The following is a 23,140-nucleotide window of genomic DNA, read 5'->3' on the forward strand; positions in this document are numbered from 1 at the left end:
AGATTTTAGAATTATGATAAAGAGCAAAATCAAAGGAAAGCCAATGCGCAGTTTATCAAATTTTGTTGGCAAGGGTGAGAGTGAGTAGGTGAGAATTGAGAGTTGAGACTTGAGACGGTGAGAGGCTTAGTGAATAGAAAGGTGGGTATTTCATAAGTTATCGTCTCAGATAAGTTATACGGGTAGAGTCATAATACAAGTATGATGATACGAGTTACAAAGGATGAGAGAGAAAGCTAGTGAGAGAAACTTCTCCCTAATTTTCTAGGTTTCTGCTTGATAATTACGTAATGGCGAGATCAAAAAGAAATAATAAAAATCCTTTATTAAATTCAGGACAAAAATCACAAAAAAATGATGGAATCAATGTTTCGAAAGGCAAAGGCAAATCTGCAGCAAGACATATTAGGTTTTCTTCGGAGGAATTTGAGACGGACTTAGAATCGATTCTCGAGGAGGAGGAATTGGTTACTGAGGTTATGGAGGAGGTTCCAGAGACACCTACATCGCCGTTGCTTCGACTCACTAAGGTGGACGTCGCTGCTGAGGTAAAATTCTGGTCTACTTCTGTCTACTGTTACATTCTGGGTGCGAATCCGCCTAGTAGCGTGATTACTGGGTTTGTGAAGCGTGTCTGGCAATCTAATGGGGTAGATAGAGTCTCCTTCTTGCCCAATGGTATTTTTCTAGTTCGGTTCAAAACTAAGGAACAACAGCAAGCAGTGATTAGAACTGGACACCTCATATTTGATAACAAGCCTGTGATAATTACAGAATGGACTCCTGATGCTGAACTGATGAAACACGATGTATCTAGGGTTCCTATTTGGATGAAGATTTATGGTTTGGATATCAAATTTTGGGGGATTGAGTGTCTCAGGAAGTTAAGTGGGATTGTTGGGGATTATATTAAATGTGATGATGCGACTGCTAACAAGGCATTCCTGGGGTATGCTCGTGTCATGATTGAGATTAAAATTGGCCAACACTTCCCCTCTGAGATTAACTTCATGGATGAAAATGGAAAGAATCAAAGGGCTAGGCTTGTCTATGACTGGCTCCCAACTACATGCTCTGCTTGTAAGGGCATAGGGCATACAGCAGATGTGTGTAGGAAGGGTGATGTTGCAGTAGGGGCAAAGAAGGTGTGGAAGCCAAAAGCACCTGATTCTAAAAAACATAAACCTGTTCCTGGTATGGTTCCACAACCACAGAAGACTAAGGTGGTTCAGAAAACACAGCAACTTAAAAAGCCACTGCAGAGGACAATCACACCTCAAAGAGTTATTGTCACTCCTGTGGTGGTTACTAAGGAACCTGTGGTGGAGCAATCTATGCCAAGGAAGCTGCTTACTAGGCTCATGAGAGGAGATAATGGTGAGAGGAGGTTATTTACTCCAGGTGGACTATCCTTTATGGAATCTCTGAATTATTCAATTCAGAAAACTAAGGCTGGTCTGATTGAGAGAGCTTTGTGTGAGAAAGGTGAATCTAGTACCTCTTCAAAGGATAATGGGTAGCATTGGGTTTTGGAACATTAGAGGTATGAATAGTAGTAAGAAGCAGTATGAAATAAAGAGATTCCTCTCTCAGAATAATGTAGGTCTTTTTGGACTATTAGAAACCAAAATAAAAGCTAGTAATTGGAATAAAGTTCGTAGCTCTCTTTGTGATGACTGGTCTATTGTTACTAATACCAGTTTGCATAAGGGGGGTAGAGTTTGGCTGATTTGGGACCCCTCTATGTTTCAGTTGAACATTATTGATATAACTGCTCAGTGTATTCATGCTGAGGCATATGATAAAGTGAGGAAAAAGATGTTTTGGATCACTATGATTTATGGGTTTAACAAACCTGTGGAAAGGGAAAGCTTATGGCTTAGTTTGAAGGGTTATTATCAGAGTATTAATGGTGCTTGGATAACTTGTGGTGATTTTAACTCTGTGATGGCTATAGATGAGAGAATTGGAGGTGCTCCTGTCTCCTTAGCTGATATTAAACCTCTTCAGCAAGTAGTTCAGGACTGTGAGTTGTATTAGTTGAAGGGTTGTGGGTCTTTTTTCACCTGGTCCAATAAGCATAAGGTTGGTACCAAGGTGTATAGTAGAATTGATAGGGTCTTCTCTAATGCTGAGTGGTTTGCAGAGTTCCCTGGCAGCTTTGCTCACTTCCTGCCTGAAGGTCTCTTTGACCATTGCCCCTGCCTAATCAGTTTTGAAGAAGTTGTTGTGACTAGAAAACCTGCTTTCAAGTATTTCAACATGTGGTCCAAGGCTCATAATTTTGCAGAGATGGTTGCTAGCAACTGGGAGCCTAAGGTGCATGGTACCCTAATGTTTCAGGTTGTTACCAAGTTAAAAAGACTTAAGGGGGGATTGAAAGCTCTTAACAAAGATCAGTTTAGTGATATTGAGAAGCTTACTCATGCCACTGAACTTGCTCTTCTTCATTTTCAAACCCTTCTTCGTGAGGATCCTCTGAATGATGGCTTATGTAAAGCTGAGAAGGCTTGTGCTCAGGAAGTTATTTGGATGCATAAGGTAAGAGATGATTACTTACAGCAAAAAGCTAAAATTCAGTGGGTTTTAGATGGGGATGATAATACAGCATACTTTCATGCTAGCATTAGGAAAAGAAGGTCTAGAAACAAGGTTTATCAGGTGAGGGATATGAATGATAAACTTTGTTCTAAGTATGATGAGATTAGGAATGCTTTTGAGGAGTATTATGTCTCTCTTCTTGGGACTTCTAAGCAGGTCACTAAGGTGAATAAGAGGGTGGTGCAAGCTGGTAATTGCTTGAATAGTCAGCATTGTAATTTGCTTATGTCCCATATTACTTCTGAGGAGATTAAAAGGGCTATGTTCTCTATTCCTGGCACTAAAGCCCCTGGACCAGATGGGTACAGTAGTCAATTCTTTAAAGACTGCTGGCACATTGTTGGTCAGGAGGTTTGTAATGCCATTAAGAATGTCTTTCACACTGGACAGCTCTTGAAACAATGTAATAACACAGTGATTACACTTGTTCCTAAGGTGGATTTACCTGATAATGTCAAGCAGTTCAGGCCTATAGCCTGCTGCAATACCATTTACAAGTGCCTTTCCAAAGTGTTATGTACCAGATTGAGTAAGGTTTTGCCTGATATAATCTGTCAGTCCCAGAGTGCCTTCATTCAGGGCCGTGATATTGTAGGGAACATTCTAATTTGCCAAGACCTAATAAGGTTATATAATAGGAAGACTTGTTCCCCAAGGATGTTGATGAAACTTGACCTCCAAAAAGCATATGACTCTATTGAGTGGTCATTTGTGGAGGAGATGTTGAAGTATTTGGGTTTCCCTGAGCTTTGGATCAAATTACTTATGCAGTGCATCTCTACTCCATCCTATTCCATTGCTTTGAATGGGGAAACTTTTGGTTTTTTCAAAGGTAAGAGGGGTTTGAGACAAGGGGACCCTCTGTCCCCTTTGCTCTTTACAATTTGCCTTGAGTACTTCAGTAGGATTTTGGCAGTGACACAGCAGCTTCCCCATTTCAGATTCCATCCTTTATGTCAAAGAATTGGACTATCTCACCTCTGTTTTGCTGACGACTTGATCTTATTTTGTAAGGGAGATAAGTCCTCTGTTGAACTGACACCACTACAGATACATATAACAACGGTCAAAAACCGTTGTTATATAAAAAAGCGGACGTTGTTAAAGCGTCCGTTGTAAAAGGTTTTAACAACGGTTGTTTTTCTTAAGGAAACCGTTGTTAAAAATATTAACAACGGTTTTAAGTATAAAAACCCGTTGTGGAAAGTGTGACTCAATTTTGGGGGGAAAGTTACAACAACGGGTTGTTTGTAAATAACCGTTGTTGTTTGTTCTTAAAAAATAAAAAAAAATTAAATTAAATATTACTATCTATAAATATTAAAGCATCCTTTACTAACATATTAAAGCATCCTTTACTAACATTCATTAATTGAAACAACATGGCAATGAACCCTAATTTTATCAACAACGAAGAATGGCTTACACAAACGATTGAAGATGATGGGAAGGTTCTCGCCGGGCTTCCCGCCGATCAACACCCATTAATCAAAGCATCCCTTGAACATCAACGGAATTATTGGATTAAGAGGCGTGAAGCAGTCCGGCTTGTAAACAAAGCCTCATTATCATCATCATCTTCATACCCTCGTCGGCCTGTTACTCGCAACTTGGTCATGCAGCGACAGAGATATGTTGAGTTGTACTCTTCCAACCTTATATCCACATGCAAGTCGTGTCCTTGCATATATTCAATCTGTTATTGCAAAATATGAAGCCAATGACCCGGAAGTTAGCGGTATACCAGAGTGGCGTGATTGGTGGCAGGTTGAGAAGCGCTTTTTACGCTTAACCGGGGTTGTTCCGGCTTATTATACATCTTTTGATTTCTGATAATTGCTGTAATGTATTTGGTTTAAAATTAAATGAAATGATCATTTTGAAAGTGTTGAGTTATGCTTGTTTGATTTGCTTCCATTTTTTCAACTCCATAGATCATCATCATCAAGATCCAGTTATTACCGCCATCACATCAATAAGATTTGAAGCGAAGATTGAGAGATATGATGATGCTGATTATGGCACAACTTCCTAACATATATATTAATTAAAAAACAACTCAACCCACACATTGCTTAGTATAAATACATTGCATTATCTCAACTAACATGCATTTCCATTATCTCAATATATTCTCCAAACCCTAACTGCTAAAACAAACTCCAAATAAATTAACCCTCTCCTTAATCTTTCAAAACAAACTCCAAACTCCAACAAAATGAATGATATCATCCTTAAGACTCTTACTATGCTCGATCCGTACTGAAGGACGCCAAAGAAGATGGAAATGAAATAATTAGAAACACATACATGGAAATGAAATAATTAGCAGATGCTGAACGGAACCTAATGGTCGATAAAAACACATACATGGAAATGCAATAATTAGAAAAATAAAATAATGACGATGAAACAAACCTGATAATTACAGAACGTACGTAAAGAGACGATGAAATCAACAGTGACGGCGAGAAGATAAAGCGACGATGAGAAAGAGAGAAAGAGACGATGAGAAAGTGTGTGCTTTGTGTTTGTGTTTGGTCTTTTCTGGGTTTGTGTTTGTGTATTAAGGTTTGTGTTTTGTGGTCAGCAGAGACTTTGTGTTTGTGTGGTTTATAGTATGGAAGGTATTGACAACGGTTATTAAACAACAACCGTTGTGAAATATGTTTTAACAACGGTTGTAAACAACACCCGTTGTTAAATAAGTTTTAACAACGGGTTTCAAAAATAACCGTTGTGATTACTTTTCACTAACTTTGCGCCAATTTTGCGCCAAATTATTAACAACGGTTGTGCATGTGTTACCCGTTGTTAACACTAATAACAACGGTTTTTAAAACCATACCCGTTTTAATTTATTTTAGTAAAATTCGCGTCACACATTCTACAACGTCTATTGTGATTTTCGTGAATAGTCGTTGTTAAAGGGCCGTTGTGGTTGCCTGTATTTGTAGTAGTGTGATGATAAACTCTTTTGATTATTTCTCTAAAGCTTCAGGTCTGGTGCTTAACACAAGGAAGTCTAATTTTTACTGTAATGGCATGGAGGATTGGTTGATCACTGAGATTGCAAGAGCTACAGGTATGAAGAAAGGATCTGCTCCTTTTAAATACTTGGGTGTGACTGTGGCTCCAAAAAGGCTATCAGTTTTGAACTGTAGTTGTCTTGTTGATAAAGTGGTGGAGAGAATTAAGGGGTTGGGGGCTAGGCAGCTGTCATATGCTGGCAGACTTGTGCTTGTGAAAGCTGTCTTTAGCACCCTCCATAACTATTGGGCTAGGATTTTTATCCTTCCCAAAACTATTATTCAAAAGATAGAGTCCATTTGTAGAGCCTTCCTATGGAAAGGGAGTTCAACCAGCTGTGGTCCTTCTTTGGTGGCTTGGGATATCATATGTAGACCTAAACATCAAGGGGGATTAGGGCTTAAGCATTTACTTTCTTGGAATATGGCAGCTGTTGCTAAATATGTATGGTAGATTGAACACAAGGCTGACCATCTATGGGTTAAGTGGGTGCATGCTGTGTACATTAAGGATAAGCAATGGATTGATTATGAACCTACTAATAACTCCAGTTGGGCTTGGAGGAAAATTTGTCAAATCAAAACTATTTTTAAGGAGATGTTGAGACAGAGCAGTGGACAGTACAGTATTAGGGATGGATATGTTTGGCTGAGACCTAATGGTGATAAGAGTGACTGGTATCAGTGGGCAAAAAATTCTTGGGTAACTCCTAAGCATGGGTTTATTTGTTGGGTTGCTGGATATGGAAAATTGTTGACTCAAGATCGCCTGATGAGGATGTATATTGCCACTGCAAATACCTGCTATTTATGTGCTGAACAGACTGAATCACATGCTCATCTCTTCTTTGAATGTGAGTATAGCAGGAAATGTTGTCAGTTGGTTACTGCATGGTGTCAGGAGGTGCTGCCTGAGAAGGACTGTATTCTCTGGTGGTGTAGGAAAAGATACCGTTCCTTATGCAGGAAGAAGGTTATGGGGTGTGTTATAGCTGGTTTGATGTACCATATATGGCATGCTCGGAATGTTGCTAGGGTGGACTGTTTGATGACAAGGCCTGAGCAGCTGATGAGGGTACTACAGAATGATGTTAGATTTCGCATTAGAAAGTATATGGAAATATGTAAGGATAGTACAACTAAGACTTGGATGAGTAATTTGTAAGGTAATGAAGGAAGTTAGTTCATAACTATGCCTTCTAATTGTATGTTTGGACTTTATAATTAATGACAACTTACATTTTCCCAAAAAAAAAAAGATGATACGAGTTACGTTTCGAGTTTTTTATATGACTTTATACAAAATAATGATCATTTTTTTTTATAAAAAATTTACAGTTTTTGATAATTACTGTCACAAATAATCCACTTTTAAAAATTTCTATCAAAGTAATATTTATTTAAAAACTACTAACATAATCATAATTTTTTTATACGAATTTATACTAATTTGTCAATTATTTTTCATACTTTTATTACTTCCGTGTAAATTGCACGGGTATATATTCACCTACCAATCATACATGTTTCCCATTGAAACAACCGTGACAAGTGACAACACGTGTAAATCTAAAGGTACGTTCTTTCAAATTCAGGGTCTCTGTAATTTGCAACAACTATATTAAGAATTTGCACGAGACTGTCTCCTATTAAAACAACCGTAACACTAACACACGAAAAGTTTAAGCAATCTGGTGCAATTTACACGGTTTTGTGTTACACATGCATACGTATTATAATTTTAATGCACGGGCCAGATTACAAATATCTTGAGCAATCCCGTGCAATTTACACAATAGGTTTTATACACGGGCCCTAATTTACAGTTAACACGTGTAATACAATCTCGTGCAATTTACACAATAAGTTTAATACACGGGTCCTAATTAACAGCCAACACGTGTAAAACAATCCCATGTAATTTGCACGGGTTCATTTTGTCTTCTGCTCGCACTTTTGTACTCCCTCCGATCCAGGCCAAAGGTTACATTGACTTTTTGGCACTATTCATGGTCGTAGGGAATCTATTATTCCCAATCTCTAAGACAATATATATTCATGTGAGATCTTCGATATTATTCCCCTTTTAATTTTGTTAATACAGTATATTATAAGTTTTAAATGTGTTAAAATGACTAAGGTTGGATATATTAATTTGTCAATCATTTCAATTGAAATTTTTAAATATGACTTTATACAAAACTCGGCCATCATTTAAACATTAATTTAGACAACAAATTTGAAACTGCATACCCGTGCAAAATTGCACGGGTTTAAGAAATCTGTGAATACATTTTTGAGAAGTTACAGTACAATTTACTTATATGATTGTACACTGTAACAGTTTTTTTTTTTTTTTTTTTTTTTTTTTTTTCAATTTGTCCATGTTTTGTTATGTTTTGACATATGATTATATAAAATTTAGTTTTATTATTACTATATTTTAGATATCTCCGATAGATACAAACTTGCTAATTGCAAATGACGTTATGAATTTATGATATACATGGAAAACATTAAATATGACTTTAATTAAAGAGCAATATTCGCTATTTACATAATTTGATACAAAACTTTAAACAAGAATCCCGTGCAACTTGCACGGGTTTAAGACTAGTAAGATGATGTAATTCTAAGACCTTTTGGGTAAAAATCATCTCCTCAGAAAACAAATACTCCGTATAGCATAAGTAAAAAAGGAACTAATATATGTTTTCAACTTTTTAAGTTCTGATTCTATATTTGCCGAATAAATTATTAACTAGTTTTTGTACCCGTGAAAATCACGGGTGCGCTTGAGATTAATCTATAAAATATAATTAAAAGGCTACCCTAAAATGACAAATAAACGCCACCTAGACAAAGCCACGTAGGATCCAAAAAGCCACCTAAATTAAAATTTAATGTGACGTGGCATATTTAAATGTGATGTTGCATATTTTTAATGTGACATGGATTATCAATTTATTATTACATGACATTAATTTAAATCATTTATCTATAAATTAATTTAATTCACTTATATCTATAATATTAAAGGATATTATCATTATTCTTAAATTATTTTTGTATATTAAATATATTGTCTTCCAAAGTTTATATAACCCTTACAAATTTACATCAAATTTCATAATTTATAATTAATATTGACATTTTAATTGAATTTTTTGTAATAAAACATGTTAATAAATTTCATAATTTATAATTTAAATTGAAATTTTTGTAATAAAACATGTTAAGGAATTAATTAAACCTCTTCATATTACTAAACACTCACCATTATTAACATTTTCCTATTAAATTCATTGTTTTTAAAATTTTTGTAATAAAACCTGTTAAAAAATTAATTAAACCTCTTCATATTACTGAACACCCACCATTATTAACATTTTCCTATTTAATTTTTTTTAATTAAACATGGTAATAAATTGATTAAAACTCTTCATAATATTTAGGATTAATTGATAAGAATACTCCGAACTATGTCTATACTGCTCAAAATACTCCAAAATTTATTTTAACTAGCAATAAAATCAACTAATACCCCCTTCCGCTCTTATTGTAATATATGACTGGCTACCTGCTAAGCAGGTTAATAAACTTCTAACCCTCTTTTCCTTTCATGTCTATGTTAAAATCTTATAATATGTGAATAAATCACACCATTGAAGCTCTGTCTTCTCCAACCCACAATAACTGCATTGATTATCTTTCCAATGCCATGGATGACCACATCTTCTCTTCTTTCTCCTCATAATTTTCCGCACAACCACTCGGACTGGCATACGAGTATACGACGTCGTCCTCACCGCCTTCAATCTTGTCATCCAAAACTGAGACAACAGGCGCCGGAAGCTGACCAAAACTCGTCTAGACTTGCAGGACCTTGGTAATCGGTAGTGGGCATTTCTCAAGAAAATACCCACAAATTTTTGTAATTTGTGGGTAAATCAATAAATTAAACTAATTTCCCAAATTATGATCTGGATATCAATCAAATTTTCAGATTTTGAACGAATTTTGATCTGGGTAGGAATTGATTTTGGGCAAGTTTCAATTTTTTAGGGAAACGTGAGAAGCTAGGTAAAGTTTACTAAAAAAAATGTTCAAATTTTCAAGAAAGGTAGGAAATTGAAGAGTAAAGGAGATCAAAACAACGAGTTTTTAGGTGGATTGAAGATTGAAAGCAGCGCATTTTATGGGTAAGAGAAGGGATGTGAAATTTGGGTAAGGACTATAATTAGGAGGCTAATTAATTAAGTTGTTCTTTTTGTTTGTAATTGGAAATTAAAATGGAAAAATGAAGGAGATGAAGATTAAAAGGAAGAAGATGAAGATTAAAAGAAGGATAAAGTGAAGATGGAATTTTACCTCCTACAATAAGTTAACAAAATAGCCAATTCTATTCAAAGTGGGGGAGGGCATTAGTTCGTTTTATTGTTAGTTAAAATAAAGTTTAGAGTATTTTAAGCGGTACACCTATAGTTGAGAGTATTTCTATCAATTAATCCTAATATTTAACACACACCAAATTAATTAAAAGTTTTTCCTATTTAATTAATTTTTGTAATATACTATGTTAATAATTTTATTAAAACTCCTTATATTACTCAACACCCATAATTTTCATTAACATTTTGTCCTATTTAATTCATCTCTTGAGGTCCTCGGCAATCAATTATCTAATTTAATAATACCACAAAATAAATTAAAAATTAAATTAAAATATGGGAGTTTATGGTTGTGTAATGCCTATAAAACCTATAATAGTTTCTATTCACTTCTATACAATATAATTAAAAGGCTAATGTGACATGACAAATGTGACAAGGCAAAATTAAATGTGACATGGTAATATTATAATCCACATATTATCAATCTATACAATATAGTTTAAAAGACTACATAAAATATTAAATTTTATTCCATGAGCCATTTTTACAATTAATTTGTATTTTGTATTTGATTATATAATATTTGCTTAGTGACAAATTACAATACAATAGTGACGTCTTGACGGATAATTCTTACTAAAAAAACACACATTGAATGATAATTGAGTTAGTGCCCCACCAAAAAAAAAAGTAAAAGCCTGTTTGGGGAGGTGTATATCAATTATAAGTAATTTTCTACAATAAAAAAAATACCACATGAACACCGAAACTTTGACTATTTCTAATATAACACTGTTTATTTTGAATGAGACCATTACAAGTAACTAAATTACCCTACAAAGTAATATTTACAATTTTTTGGGATCAACTTAAAAATAGTTTAAGTATTTGTGACTTAAAAATTGAGAAAATATTGCGGTCATACAAAAGAACGGTCTCACAAAAAATGTTATCCTTATGTAGAATTTAGAACATAATCAACACAAATATTTATTATAATATTTATGTCATAATAATGAAAAAAAAATGATGCTCAAAAGTCATGAACTTTGCTCCATATTTATGCCTATATTAAATTTGATAATAATGAAAAAGGATGTTCAAAAGTTTTAAAAAATATCCTCAATTTTTTATATATTTTTGATGGATGACAAAATTTGTGAGACAAAAAAAAAATCTAAAACATTAAATGCAAATAGCATAACAAACATTAAAATTTGGCTTTTTAATTTCTAGATAAATTAAACAACAATTAAAAATCAAATAAAATTCATACTAAATTTTAAATTTCTACTTTATTGTTAGAATATTCTAAGCAACAGATAAATATTACATAATTCTAATTTTACGCCGTTTATAAAATAATAAAGTATTTGCAAAGATTAAGGGCATATAATAAAATACTTAACATTAAACATTGACACCCGTGAAATTCACGGGTTTATTTGTTTTAGTTTTGATATTTTTATTGCATTGTTAATATTTGTTCGAGCAATTAGTTGTTGATCCATTTAAAAATATACAGTCTTGAAATACATAGAAATTAGTTATTTAATACCTTATTTCTTTGACAACTTTGGGTTATTTTTGTAAATCGAATCCGGTAAGTGACAATGTGGTAGCTACTAATTTTGAGAAACTTGACAACGGAGCAATGACAAAGGCGACTCATTATATATACGTGTGTTTTACTCCGCAATATAATAAAGTGAGTTTTTTAAATATTAAAAGTTGAAACCATCTGTATATAATAAATTTCGTATGGAAAAATCTTCAATAACGCCTTATAAGGTTGTAAACTCAATACCTCAGTATAGTCATCTCCAAATTATTTCCAGACCTCTTCATCAACCCTCCCATAGAAATATCTTTGAAATTTTATCACCACGTGCATGCTTCAAATATTATTTACATCCGAAAAACATTTATTATATCGATAGAAAAATATTAGATACGATTCAATGGTATGGTCGGTATCTACTCCATGTATTACGAATAAATTTTCATTTCAATAGCTCAATAATCTAAAAAACTATATTCCCTAAATCCGAATTCCAAAAGGTTCATAAAATTTTTTAAGTTCCTTATTACTATTTCAAGAATTTGATCCATCTCTTGTTATACTTATGTCCACGATCCTATAAAAATAAAAATAGTATTAAAGATTATACAATAATCTATTCCGTTTTTGAAAAAAAAGACACATTGTAATACTACGTATTTATGAGTCTCTGGGTACTCTATCGAGTAGGCCTTACTCTGTCGAGTAAGGGTAGAGATGGCAATCCGGGCCAGGCTAAGGCGGGCGGCACGGGCACGGCACGAGTCCGGCACGGGCACGACACGGCACGGATGAATAATACTGATGGCACGGGCATGGCACGAACGGGTTTGAGGCGGGCCGCGGCTGCATTTTTTGGAAATTCTCGTGCCTAGGCACGGCACGGCCCAAGCACGGAGGGTCCGGCACGAACCAGGCACGGCGGGCCTGGCACGGCACGGCCCGAGATTTGGCCCGTTTCTTAATTATTTAATTAAATTCCATTTTTTAATATCATTTTTTAATTATTTAATTAAATCTACTACATTAAAAATACAAGCAATCAACTAATCAAGACATCAAGTACATTAATATTTAATAAATTATATATTTAAATCGTTAATATTCATTATTTATATAAATAAAAGAGTATTTAGAAAAAAAATACTAAAGGTTATTGGGCCGGCCCACGTGCTAGGCACGATTAGCCCATGGGCCAGGCACGGCCCGAGCACGAAACTGGGCGTGCCAGGAGCGGGCCGCGGTGGAGATTTGGGTGAGTGGGCCAGGCACGGCACGGCACGACCAGCCCAATATCCGTGCCTGGGCCGGGCCAATTTTTGGGGAAGGCACGATGGGCCGGCACGCGGGCCGGCCCAGCACGGCCCAATGCCAACTCTAAGTAAGGGTGAGTTGCAGTTTAAAATAGTTTCTGACCTGTTGGGTACTCGATCGAGTAACTTAGATACTCGATCGAGTAAGGGGGCACTCGATCGAGTACCTTAGCTACTCGATCGAGTAAGTGTGTTTTACGGGGTTGTTTTGACGGGTTTTGCTAATAACGCAAGTTTAATATAAAAAGGTTTCCGTCAGTTTATTTAATCACTTTTAACCTTTCTAAACCCTTCAAAAGAAAAAGGAGTTACGTAGTTCTCTCTCGTCGCGTTGTTGGCAAATCCCCAAGGCTAGGAGTGTCGGATCATCTTGTTCTTTGCATCATAGTATTCCTTGCATCAAGGGTAAGATCTACATACCAATTTTATACTGTTTCTTTGAGTTTCTTTAAAACCCTAATATAGGGATTTGGGGGTTTTGTTGTATTTCGTGATTGTTAGTAATTATGTGATTATATGTTAGGATGAGGATTCGTAAAAGAGGAATTTTGATACAAATTGTTGAGACCGTCCTGACTGTGTGTTCTTTGTTCCGTAGGGTTTCCTACTCGATTACTTACATGATGTGTGGTGTTTGTCTTTGTAATTAGTGTAATTGGTTGATTCAGACGATTGTGATTGTGATTGTGATTGTTTGTCTGTGGTTCTCGAGATGCGTTCTCGGCTGAGTGGAGTCACTTGTGGGAGTGGCTTCACGCCCTAGTTTCGCCCTTCGTGGAACCCGCCACGGAAGGGGATGTGCACATTAATGGGACAGGGTTATCGCTCGGTATGATGAGCGGGGCTTAGGTGGGAACAGGCTGCGGTCCCCCACCGGCGGCGGGCTGGTCCGGTGGACGATCGGTCACGGAAATGGAGTGGAGTGCCCGATTGTGTATGATTGCTTGAGTGTGTTGGTTGATGTCTTGTTGATATATAACTTGTGTAAATAGTATCGACCCGTTTAAATGTTTTTAAAACGGTGGTGATCCATTCGGGGTGGTGAGCGATTATTGAGCGGTATGATATGACGCGTATGGGATAGCCGGGATGAGTCATCACGTGGCGATTAGAAGTCTTCCGCGTGTCGACGGTGTTTTATAGCTTTGATAGTTTTAGCGATGAGACCGTCCGAGAATGTTGTATTTCAGTTTATCAGTTTTGGTTTTGATCATGTAATCACTTAAACTATTTACTTTTAAGTATGTTTCGTTATTGTCTTATGATTATCATTGCCTCGGGAAACCGAGATGGTAACATCCTTATACCTGGGTGGTCCTGGTAAGGCACTTGGAGTATGGGGGTGTTACACAAATAAACTTAAAAATATACGGATTAGAATTTAGAAACCATACTATTTAATATTTATCTAAAGGTTCACTTTCGCTTCCTTTTAGTACGCTTTATTTTAGTACATGCCTTGATAATAGTTAATATGAAATGAAAAAGAAAAATATATGTTAGAGATGATTATACTCATGAATACAAAAATACAAATTCAAATAGGTTGATCGGGAAAGCATAATAGTAAAATTACACAACAATATACGCTTAATAACAAATTTAAAGAAATATTATAAGATCTCCATTTTGAGATCAACGATCATCTTATAATGGTTAAAAAAGCATAAACCACTCAAAAAGTCTCTAACCTTAACCAGTAAGTCTCGTCTCTCATAAGAATTTGTGAATCTTAAGATTATCATTTTGAAAAATGAAATGGTTGTGCCAAAAACATAAATCTGTACATATCACACATCCTTACCCTTTAAAAAGAGAGGAGTTGCTATACTGTAGCGATGAATAGTACTTGCTAAAGACACTCCACTGCCGTTGATTTTTCAGCCTTGTAATCCCAGCCCTCCATCTCTTCTTCACTCACAACCACATCTTTTCCCATACTTTTTAACGCTCTACTCCACCACTTCTCATCCAATTTCTGCTCCTCACTCCTCAATACAACTCCCTAAGCAAAACCCAGCATCTCACATACTCTCTAAGGTATTTATTTACTCTTAATCCCATCTTTTTTGTTTATTTCAATTTTATTTCGTTATTATTATTGTTACGGGGTTACGATGTTGATGCTCTGCGAACTCGATTTTCGTAGTTTGTTTAGATCCCTATTTTGTCGAGTGAATTGTTTCTGTTTAGGGTTTAGGATATTGTAACTAGGTCTTGATTTGGGGATCAAGTGTTGTAGTGTTGTTGTCATTGATGGTTTATTGATTTGATATTGTCTCCTGGAGTTTGGCTTTATGGCGCTGACCTTTGTAGCTTATAGCGCAGCCATAAATTTTTTCCTGCTTCTCGGTAAATTGTCTTAATCTGTTTATGTGCTTTTAGGTACTTGTAGTATCTTCAAACTGAACTGATTTACTTGTGGTGTCTATATGCTGATGGTTTCCTGTTTTAATTTGTTTCCATATGTTTTCCTTGGTTTCGTGTTTATTACTTTGATATTACATCTACTGAACATTGTAGTTGCTATCTACTTTATAGTTTGGTATTATTACTTTAATACTTTGATATTATTACTTTAATCCTTCACTCTAAACAACTTGGTAATCTTTATAGTTTCTGCACCTTAAAAGTTGTTATCTTTGTTGTCTTTGCGATTGTTTATTGTGCCTTAGGATTCAGTTTTATGCAATAAATTTGGTATTTTGTGTGATTAATTTTTGCGGTTTTCTGGGTGCTGTGTATCTTTTGCTTGTTATAATTATTGAACTGTGAGTTTAAGCTTTAAGGATCATTCTGTTGTTCTCTAATTTTCTTTTGGTTGGGGGTGAAGGGAATAAGAATCAATGGTGGTGTGGTGTGGACTTGTGGATATTGTGTTTTTTAACGCTTCTTGTACTTTGTATTGTTGGTTGTCTTTTTAGGCAGTGGCGTGGGGAATGTTTAGTATTTATCGCCGAGATTTTGCTGGGGTATTAAAATGATCTATTTGTTGGCCCTTTGTTGAGATATGATGCTTTGGTAGCTGTCTTAGTGGCGGGTTTGTTTGTACTCCTTAAGTGTTTTGTGAACCCATATACGCCGTTATAGTTTGCTCTTTTCAGAATTGCATAAACCTGATCCTCGCCGTGTCAAGGGTTCTGAAATTATGGGCGTGGCGAGATCAGTTGTTTTCTCGTGTAGGTTGTTGTTTAATTGGTTTGCTTCTTTAACTGTGTTTTCCAGCGTGGGGCGCTTTTGGTTCGGCCGTCGATGGTGGGTTCACCGGCTTGGTTAGAGTTCCACGGGTTTATTGTTGATTATTGTATTTCATGGCTTTGGTTATACAACTGTTTCTCTCCCTTTTTTGATTTTAATATTACTAATATTTTATTCCCTGGGTTTTGGCAGACCGCCTGCAACATGTTATGTAATCTGAGTTATTGACGACATTGTAGTGGTTGGAGTGTTTGCGGGGGCTGAGATGATTGAATCTCTTCAAAGGTATTTACTCTTCTTATAAGCGATTTTGCATTCCATTCATCTTTCCGTTTAGGCTTTTGGAGTTTCTAATTATGTGCTGATTTTGGACCATTACTTCCACCAGTATACTGTTACTCAATCAATCTATATTAGGTTTAGTTTGCTGATTCATTATTTTTTTCCATCAGGTCTTCGGCGGCTGGAGTTCATATTTTTTGGGCGTTCAATTACAAGCCTTGCATTCCAACTTCTGCATAAATTTGCTCTTTGTATGTGCTGCTCATATTATTGTATTCTTGGTTTTTTAACGTGGCTATGATTAAGAACATCTCCTACCAAAGATTTTACTCTTTCCTTATATAGTGTGGCGTTTATTTAGGTTTCACCGGAGTATTCCGAATATGCTGCTTGACCTTGTTGATTATTTTATTTAATTGTGTTATGGTGTAAGTTGCTGATGTAATTTGCTTGTTTAATACATAGTCGTGGTTTGTTTTCCAGATCATTCCCACTACATGATATTTGATCTCTTTGCCTTTTTGAGCTCTTATATTATGCGGGTTTTAGAACAATCTTTTCAGATTATATCCCGGAGTTTTGAAAATGATTTGTTCAGTTTGTATTGTGGGTTTTTTTTTTTAAAATGATCTATTCACAGTGTTTCTTTGCGTTTTTAAAACGATTTATTCATATTGTATTATGGGATTTTATCTATACCCTTTAAAAAAAGAGGTATGCGAGTACTTAGCTCTTATGAATCGTCCATTGATCTCCTTTCTCAGCCATTGATCCTACCCTTTGCATCGCTGCCTCCACACTCTCACAACTTTCAACCACTCATTTCCGTCTCCCTCCTCACTTTGTAGCGTTCTCACCCAACCATTCCCATCTCACTCTTAGAAACCCGTAGGAAACCTAGCAAGTCTGAATCTCCTCGAATGTGAACGATTATGCAGCCATTTTAAGTTGTTGTTTCCATTTTTGGCTGTTATTGTTGTTATTATTACCACTATTGAAGATCTTGGTTTTGTTTTTAGTTATACCCGTTTCAATTTTTTGTTACTGTGGTTGTTATTATTGATATTTTCTGAAGATCTCATTGTTTTTTTTCTTTATTAGTTGTGCTTCTAACTAATATTACTATTTATACTGAATATTTTAATCTTTTCGTCTTTGGGTTAGGATTTCTGATGAAGGATTTCCTTGAAGGTGGCATATCCTTTTTCTAGGCGGTCTTGGCTTCCATTTATTCAAGGTTTGTTTCAGGAGGACCTCATTTCATTGGTAATTTCATTAGTTTTGTTCATTTTTAGATACAATTGTAGGTCTGAAAATGGTGGGATATGAGGCAAACCTTGGCCTCCTCTTAATTAGCACATTCGTAAACCCCGTTAGCTAAATTAATTACGATTCTAATCTTTATCAAGCCTTGAGAATTACCGTTAGATTAACTAAGACAAGTTGGATCATGTCTAGGAAATCTCATTTAATTATAAAAGCTGATATCTGTGACCGTTGTGAGCATAATTAATTAAGATTATATACTAAAATAACTGAGAATTCCAGGTGGTTGAGATTTATTTTATCCCTTTCTTCTCTATGTATATAATCCATTACGTGACGCGGTAGTTCATCATCTTCATATGTGATGAGGACTTTTATAGCAAATCTTACGGGGGAAGACTGGCCCAACATTCGACACATCCCCAATGTTTCAATTACTGATCAGTGAACTGATGTGTAATGACTTTCAATTTGTTTTTGCAAGTTGAGATGTACACTTCTGAAGTATAGTGCTTGATTGCAGTGGTGTTGATGCAACAATGCTGGCTTGTATTGCATTTTCGTGCCCAAACCTGGAGTCGTTGGAGAGATTGATCTCAGAGTCATCAGTCAATCGGATAACTGGGAAATGAAAGGGAGAAGCCTTAAAAAAAAAGGTTTCAACTTTAGCCCCACCGGTAATTATATATTTTGATCACATGCTAATTAATGATTGTTTGATGGCTTAATTGCATTGCATGCGCTTATCTTCTGACATTTAGTTAATATCATTTGACACGTTATGATTGAATATTATGACTACTTTCTGATTATTTCACTTGAATATTATGACTACTTTCGGGTCACGTTTCATGGTAACTTGATCGGCGTTCTCCCTATTGTATTTGATCATTGTTAGTGTCAAAGTGTAGCCCTAAAAGAAACGATTTTCGCTGCTATTAGTTGTTGAAGAGAATGGAAGAAGTGTATGGTTCCATGTTGTCTGCTTCAAACTGCTCGGTTCCCAGCTCTGCAACCAGTTCCAGACGATTTGACCTTGCTGATCTATCCTCTCAGTTATCACAGGCATGTTCATCTCTTCGTTTTTAACCAGTCATGAATGATCATAATTATAAAACTATTTGAAAATTCAAAATTCGGAGGGGTATTATGTCAACGGTAACACCCGGGGCAGGAGGGTTTGGGTAGCGGAAACGGTTGGTGAAAGTAGAAAACTGGCTACCCCTTTCCTTGTATAACACCACCCTTATTTCCCAATTCAAAAATCTTAAATCTCAAATCTCATCATTTCACACAAAACATACACCGAATTGTTTACATATCCGCCAAATTGTTAAATCCTTAATTTGTATGTGATTCTACGTTTGAATTGAGGATTTAAGCTTGATCTTAATCTGAATTGACCATACCCAAATAAGATAGTGGTATAAACTAATGAGATCAGTCCACGTCCAATAATAGATATGGTCACTGCACATTGGGAGGAACATTACTGATGAACAATTTGCATAATCCCATAGCAAATATCAACACCATAGTTCCGGCTAATGATGTTGAATGCATAACTGTGGAGAGTGTGGAAATGGCGGATGGTAGTAATATGCTGATTGATGACTCTGAGATCAATAATGCTAGCTGTTACACAGGAATAATTTTGATGACTCTAAGATCAATTAATCCAGTGAACCAAACAATTGAACCAATCAAATACAACCCACGACCAAACCGTGACGACTGATGGCGGCTCGGTGCTGACATATCAATAACAACTAACAAGCCAAATTGTTTTTCTCTAGCCTTCATTTTCAACTTTGAGATATTGATTGATTTGATTCTGAACGACTGAATATAAAATATTTACTAACTCCCCTGATATTCTATGAGAATTTGGGATTTGATTTTCAATATGCATTTTTCTCCCGACATTTATTGTTTTCTTGAAAATTCTTCTCCTTTCACCTCCTACATCTCTCCCTCAACTTACCCCTACCCTCACCCCCCACGCCACCCCAACCTGGCCACCAGGACACCACCCCTACTCCCTAACTCAAAAACTAAGCAGGCCTCCCATGAATAAGTATAGCCCATAACTTACCTGAAAAAGAGACGTAACTGATAGTTGAGATGGCCCAAGATCGAGCGCATCTTTGATATAGGAATTTGTGAAAGGCCTATTAAGCTATTAGAAGCTAACTTAATGACCACAAGTACATATGGAGAAGGCACTATTTGTTTGAGAAACTTGCAGCCTGTAACACATTTACTATTCCGTTAATATGCCGGTCAACTCTCCTTCTCCACCTTCCTAAGGTTGTTTATGTACTTGTCATGTGTGTTTCGTTTTATTCCTGATTCTCTGTTTACCATCTTCACATGTATAGGATAGTTTTTGTACAATAAGAGTTATTTATCCTTCATTATGTTGTATGACATATCTCTTAGATGCACATATGAATCATATGATACTAGCTTATATGTGAGGTGAAGCATATGGATCAACTCTCCTTTTCCACCTTCCTTCGGTATTGATGGATTAAGCTGTGGCAATGAAATTTGTGAATAAATATGGATTACTTTGGAGTTACTTAAGCTGGAGTATTAGTAATTTAGGAGCTCGGAAGATTGGGTAGGCACTACTTGTAGAATTTGTGATAGAGGATGGTTTATGATGGGGAACTGAATTGAGATGTTACAGAATTTAGATCCCTCTTTCTCTGGAAACATTTATATTGGAAGGGGCGATTGATGTTTATGTTATTGAGTTATTGGGGGCTTATCGCTTCAATCTCGTAGTATCATAACAAAAAAATCATGAGTTCTGATTTGTCTTAAAAAATCACAGCATTAATTTTAGAGATTGTTGTTTAATTGTAATATGGGGTAGTGTGAAAATGGTGGGAGCCAGATCCAAGTGAGGAGGAGAGGGAGAGCGTATGTATGTGCTTGGTTTTGTTAATATTGAGGGGCAGGGGGTGGATAGATGGTCGGGGTTAAGGAGAGGAAGGGTAGAGGAGAGAGGGGAAAGAGAATTGAGTGAGGCAGAGATTACCTCTGCTTTATTTTGTTGTGATTGGAAGGACGGAGGGTGAAGGGAGGGAGAGGTAGTCTATACTTGATTTTGTTCAGATTGAAGGACGAGGGGGGTAGGGTGATAGAGGAAGGGAGAGATAGTCTCTCCCTACAAACTATCGAGGACTTTAGTTAATGCTATCTATGATTTTATACAATTTAATCGCATATAGAAATTTATTTTAAATGGATTTCGAGAGGAGTGCGAACTATTTCCCTCTTACCATTCATAAATTTGTATATGTGAACCTCCGAATGAATTAGTTCGGTGTGTTTTGGTGGTTCTTTGTTTTTTGGGATCATCATTTGGGCTATGTATTGATGGTTAAAGTTGCTACAATAAGTTTATTAACAAGTATGGCTGATTTTGGAGTTACTTAGGCTGGAATATTAGTAATTGGGTAGGTGAGTAGATTGGGTACGCCACTGCTTTATTTTTTAAATAAATAGTTTTTCCTTTATTTGGTCGAGGTTGGAGGAAGGGGAGGGGGTAGTCTATGCTTGCATTTTGTTTAGATGGAGGGGCGGGGGATGAAAAAGGAATAGATAATGGGAGAAGAAGTATTTACTTGATTATATTCATATTGAGAGGGGTGGGGGCGAGGAGAGGAAAAGAGGGGCGGAAGGAAGAAAGGAAGAGTTTGTGTGTTTGATATTGTTAAGATGAGAGACAGGGAAGGGATGAAAGTAGTAAGATGAAGGGTGGGGGAAAGAGGAAGGGGCAAGTAATACACCAAGGGAGAGATGGTCCCTTTTTTCCATTGTATTAGGGAGGGAGGAACAAGGGGAGTGACAGATTCTGTTGAGATTGGGAGGCGAGGGCGGATGGGGGAATAGAGGGAGGGGGAGATAGTTTCTGCGTACTTGGCTGCGTCCAGATTCGTTCAAACCATAATTAAAAGGATGAGCTTGAGGCGTGCTCGGGGCAGTGTAAAGCCATAGTTAAATGACCAATGTAACAGGCCAGGGTTGAGATGCAACACTGGTCTTATATGCAAGAGACGTTATGTCTGTTTAGGGATGAGATGGACAAGTTTTGCCTAGTATTTTCACTTTGATTATTTTGTCTCGGGGTTGTGGTAAAATTGATTGTTTCTTTTTTCAAATAGTTTCTAAAACACTTATATTCATTGCGCTACATTTATTTAAAAGTTGAATTTATTCATAACTTATGAGGCCTGATGTTGTCATTAAGATGAATGAGGAGTGCGTAGATTAAGTGACACTAAGACAGTTGGAACTTCGAAGGATAATCAAACCTGTAACCCATTGTTGCAATTTCTGATATATTCCTTTACTGGTTTCAATTAAATACAGGTAATGAAGTACGACCATAAAGTCATGAACTACCAAGCCCACGTAATTGCAATAAACGGTTCTCTGCCTATATTCTAGACAATGCATATCGACTTCTCGCTTGCCAGAAATATTTTGCATTTGAAGTCCATCTAGCAGTAGTCGGCTTGGGTAGCGCCCTGCTATACAACATACATATGCAGCTCGCAATCTATTCATTTAAATTGGCTAAGGATTGAGTCAGCTCAGGTTAGTCATTCGAGTATTTGACACTTTGGTAGATCTTATTTCATGTGTGCTATTTTCTGATTATTTCGGGTCTCAACTGTGATGTTGTCTCATCTCTGTAGTTTTTGTTTACTACTCCCTCCATTTTTTAATGATGTTCTGACGAGTATTTTAATAAAGTGGGAACATCAAAAAAATATGGAGGGAGTACTATATTTGTTATGTAGATTTACTAGAGCGTAATTTCAACTTATTAATTTCGGTAAATTTAGGTGTCTTCTGGTAGTTTTGATGTGATTATTTTTGTGCTGATCCATTTTGGAATGGGTCAACAGTGTCCAATAAATTTCGGGACAATATTATTTAGTTCGTCTCAATTGCCATATAGGCCCATTCTCGTATAATTATGCTTAGGTCTCATTCGGTCTCGCGTCAGGCCAGTCTTCCCAATCTTCTGTGCGGCTGCTGTGCTTCTAGCTGTTACAACTCTAAGTTCTCGCTGAAATAGCTTATGACCGGTGATGTTATGGGAAGGCATTTAGCTAAAATTTTATTCGCATCGAAGAGATTTCCAAATTTAGAATGTGAAAGTATAAAGCCATCAACATCGTTGTTCACTGTGCCAACCAATTCTCACATTTAGTTTAGTATATATATCTATCTATACACATTAAAAAACAAGAAGCACTCTTACAGTATATCTTATTACTTCTCTTGTACTTTGTATCAGCTTCGAGTTCTGAACTACAAAAGGGAAAAGCAGTCAAACTTTGAAAGACCATTGCTGGGATGTTCTTTACCGAGCTTCAGAGTTACAGGGTATGTGAAGCATGGATGCTTGGGGCACCAAGTTTCCGAGTTTGGTCCTTCTGTGCTGCGAATAAGGAAGCTCGAGTGTCAGAA

The 23,140-nt window shown here is 36.2% G+C and overlaps 1 protein-coding gene and 1 long non-coding RNA gene across 2 annotated transcripts; both read left to right on the forward strand.

Annotated features, from left to right (window-relative positions):
• Positions 1-1,545: 1,545 nt before the first annotated feature.
• Positions 1,546-6,795, forward strand: LOC141641438 (uncharacterized). Its single transcript, XM_074450099.1, has 4 exons — positions 1,546-2,026; positions 2,183-3,433; positions 5,597-5,853; positions 6,085-6,795. The coding sequence occupies exons 1-4, from the start codon at positions 1,546-1,548 to the stop codon at positions 6,793-6,795; spliced, it is 2,700 nt and encodes an 899-aa protein (XP_074306200.1).
• An 8,057-nt stretch (positions 6,796-14,852) lies between these two features.
• On the forward strand, positions 14,853-18,732 carry LOC141654873 (uncharacterized). Its single transcript, XR_012548164.1, has 6 exons — positions 14,853-14,938; positions 16,124-16,185; positions 16,289-16,381; positions 16,549-16,629; positions 17,543-17,615; positions 18,168-18,732. It is a non-coding gene; the product is annotated as an uncharacterized LOC141654873 (long non-coding RNA).
• Positions 18,733-23,140: the final 4,408 nt, after the last annotated feature.

This window comes from Silene latifolia, chromosome 1, assembly GCF_048544455.1.
Source record: "Silene latifolia isolate original U9 population chromosome 1, ASM4854445v1, whole genome shotgun sequence".
Taxonomy (NCBI): domain Eukaryota; kingdom Viridiplantae; phylum Streptophyta; class Magnoliopsida; order Caryophyllales; family Caryophyllaceae; genus Silene; species Silene latifolia.

What these genes read in the sequence shown, in the direction of transcription:
- LOC141641438 (XM_074450099.1), top strand. Translation starts at nt 1,546, where the DNA reads ATGAATAGTAGTAAGAAGCAGTATGAAATAAAGAGATTCCTCTCTCAG. An exon ending in AACTTTTGGTTTTTTCAAAG is followed by an intron (nt 3,434 to 5,596) that starts GTAAGAGGGGTT and finishes ATTTCTCTAAAG; the next exon opens with CTTCAGGTCTGGTGCTTAAC. An exon ending in GACTTGTGCTTGTGAAAGCT is followed by an intron (nt 5,854 to 6,084) that starts GTCTTTAGCACC and finishes TATGTATGGTAG; the next exon opens with ATTGAACACAAGGCTGACCA.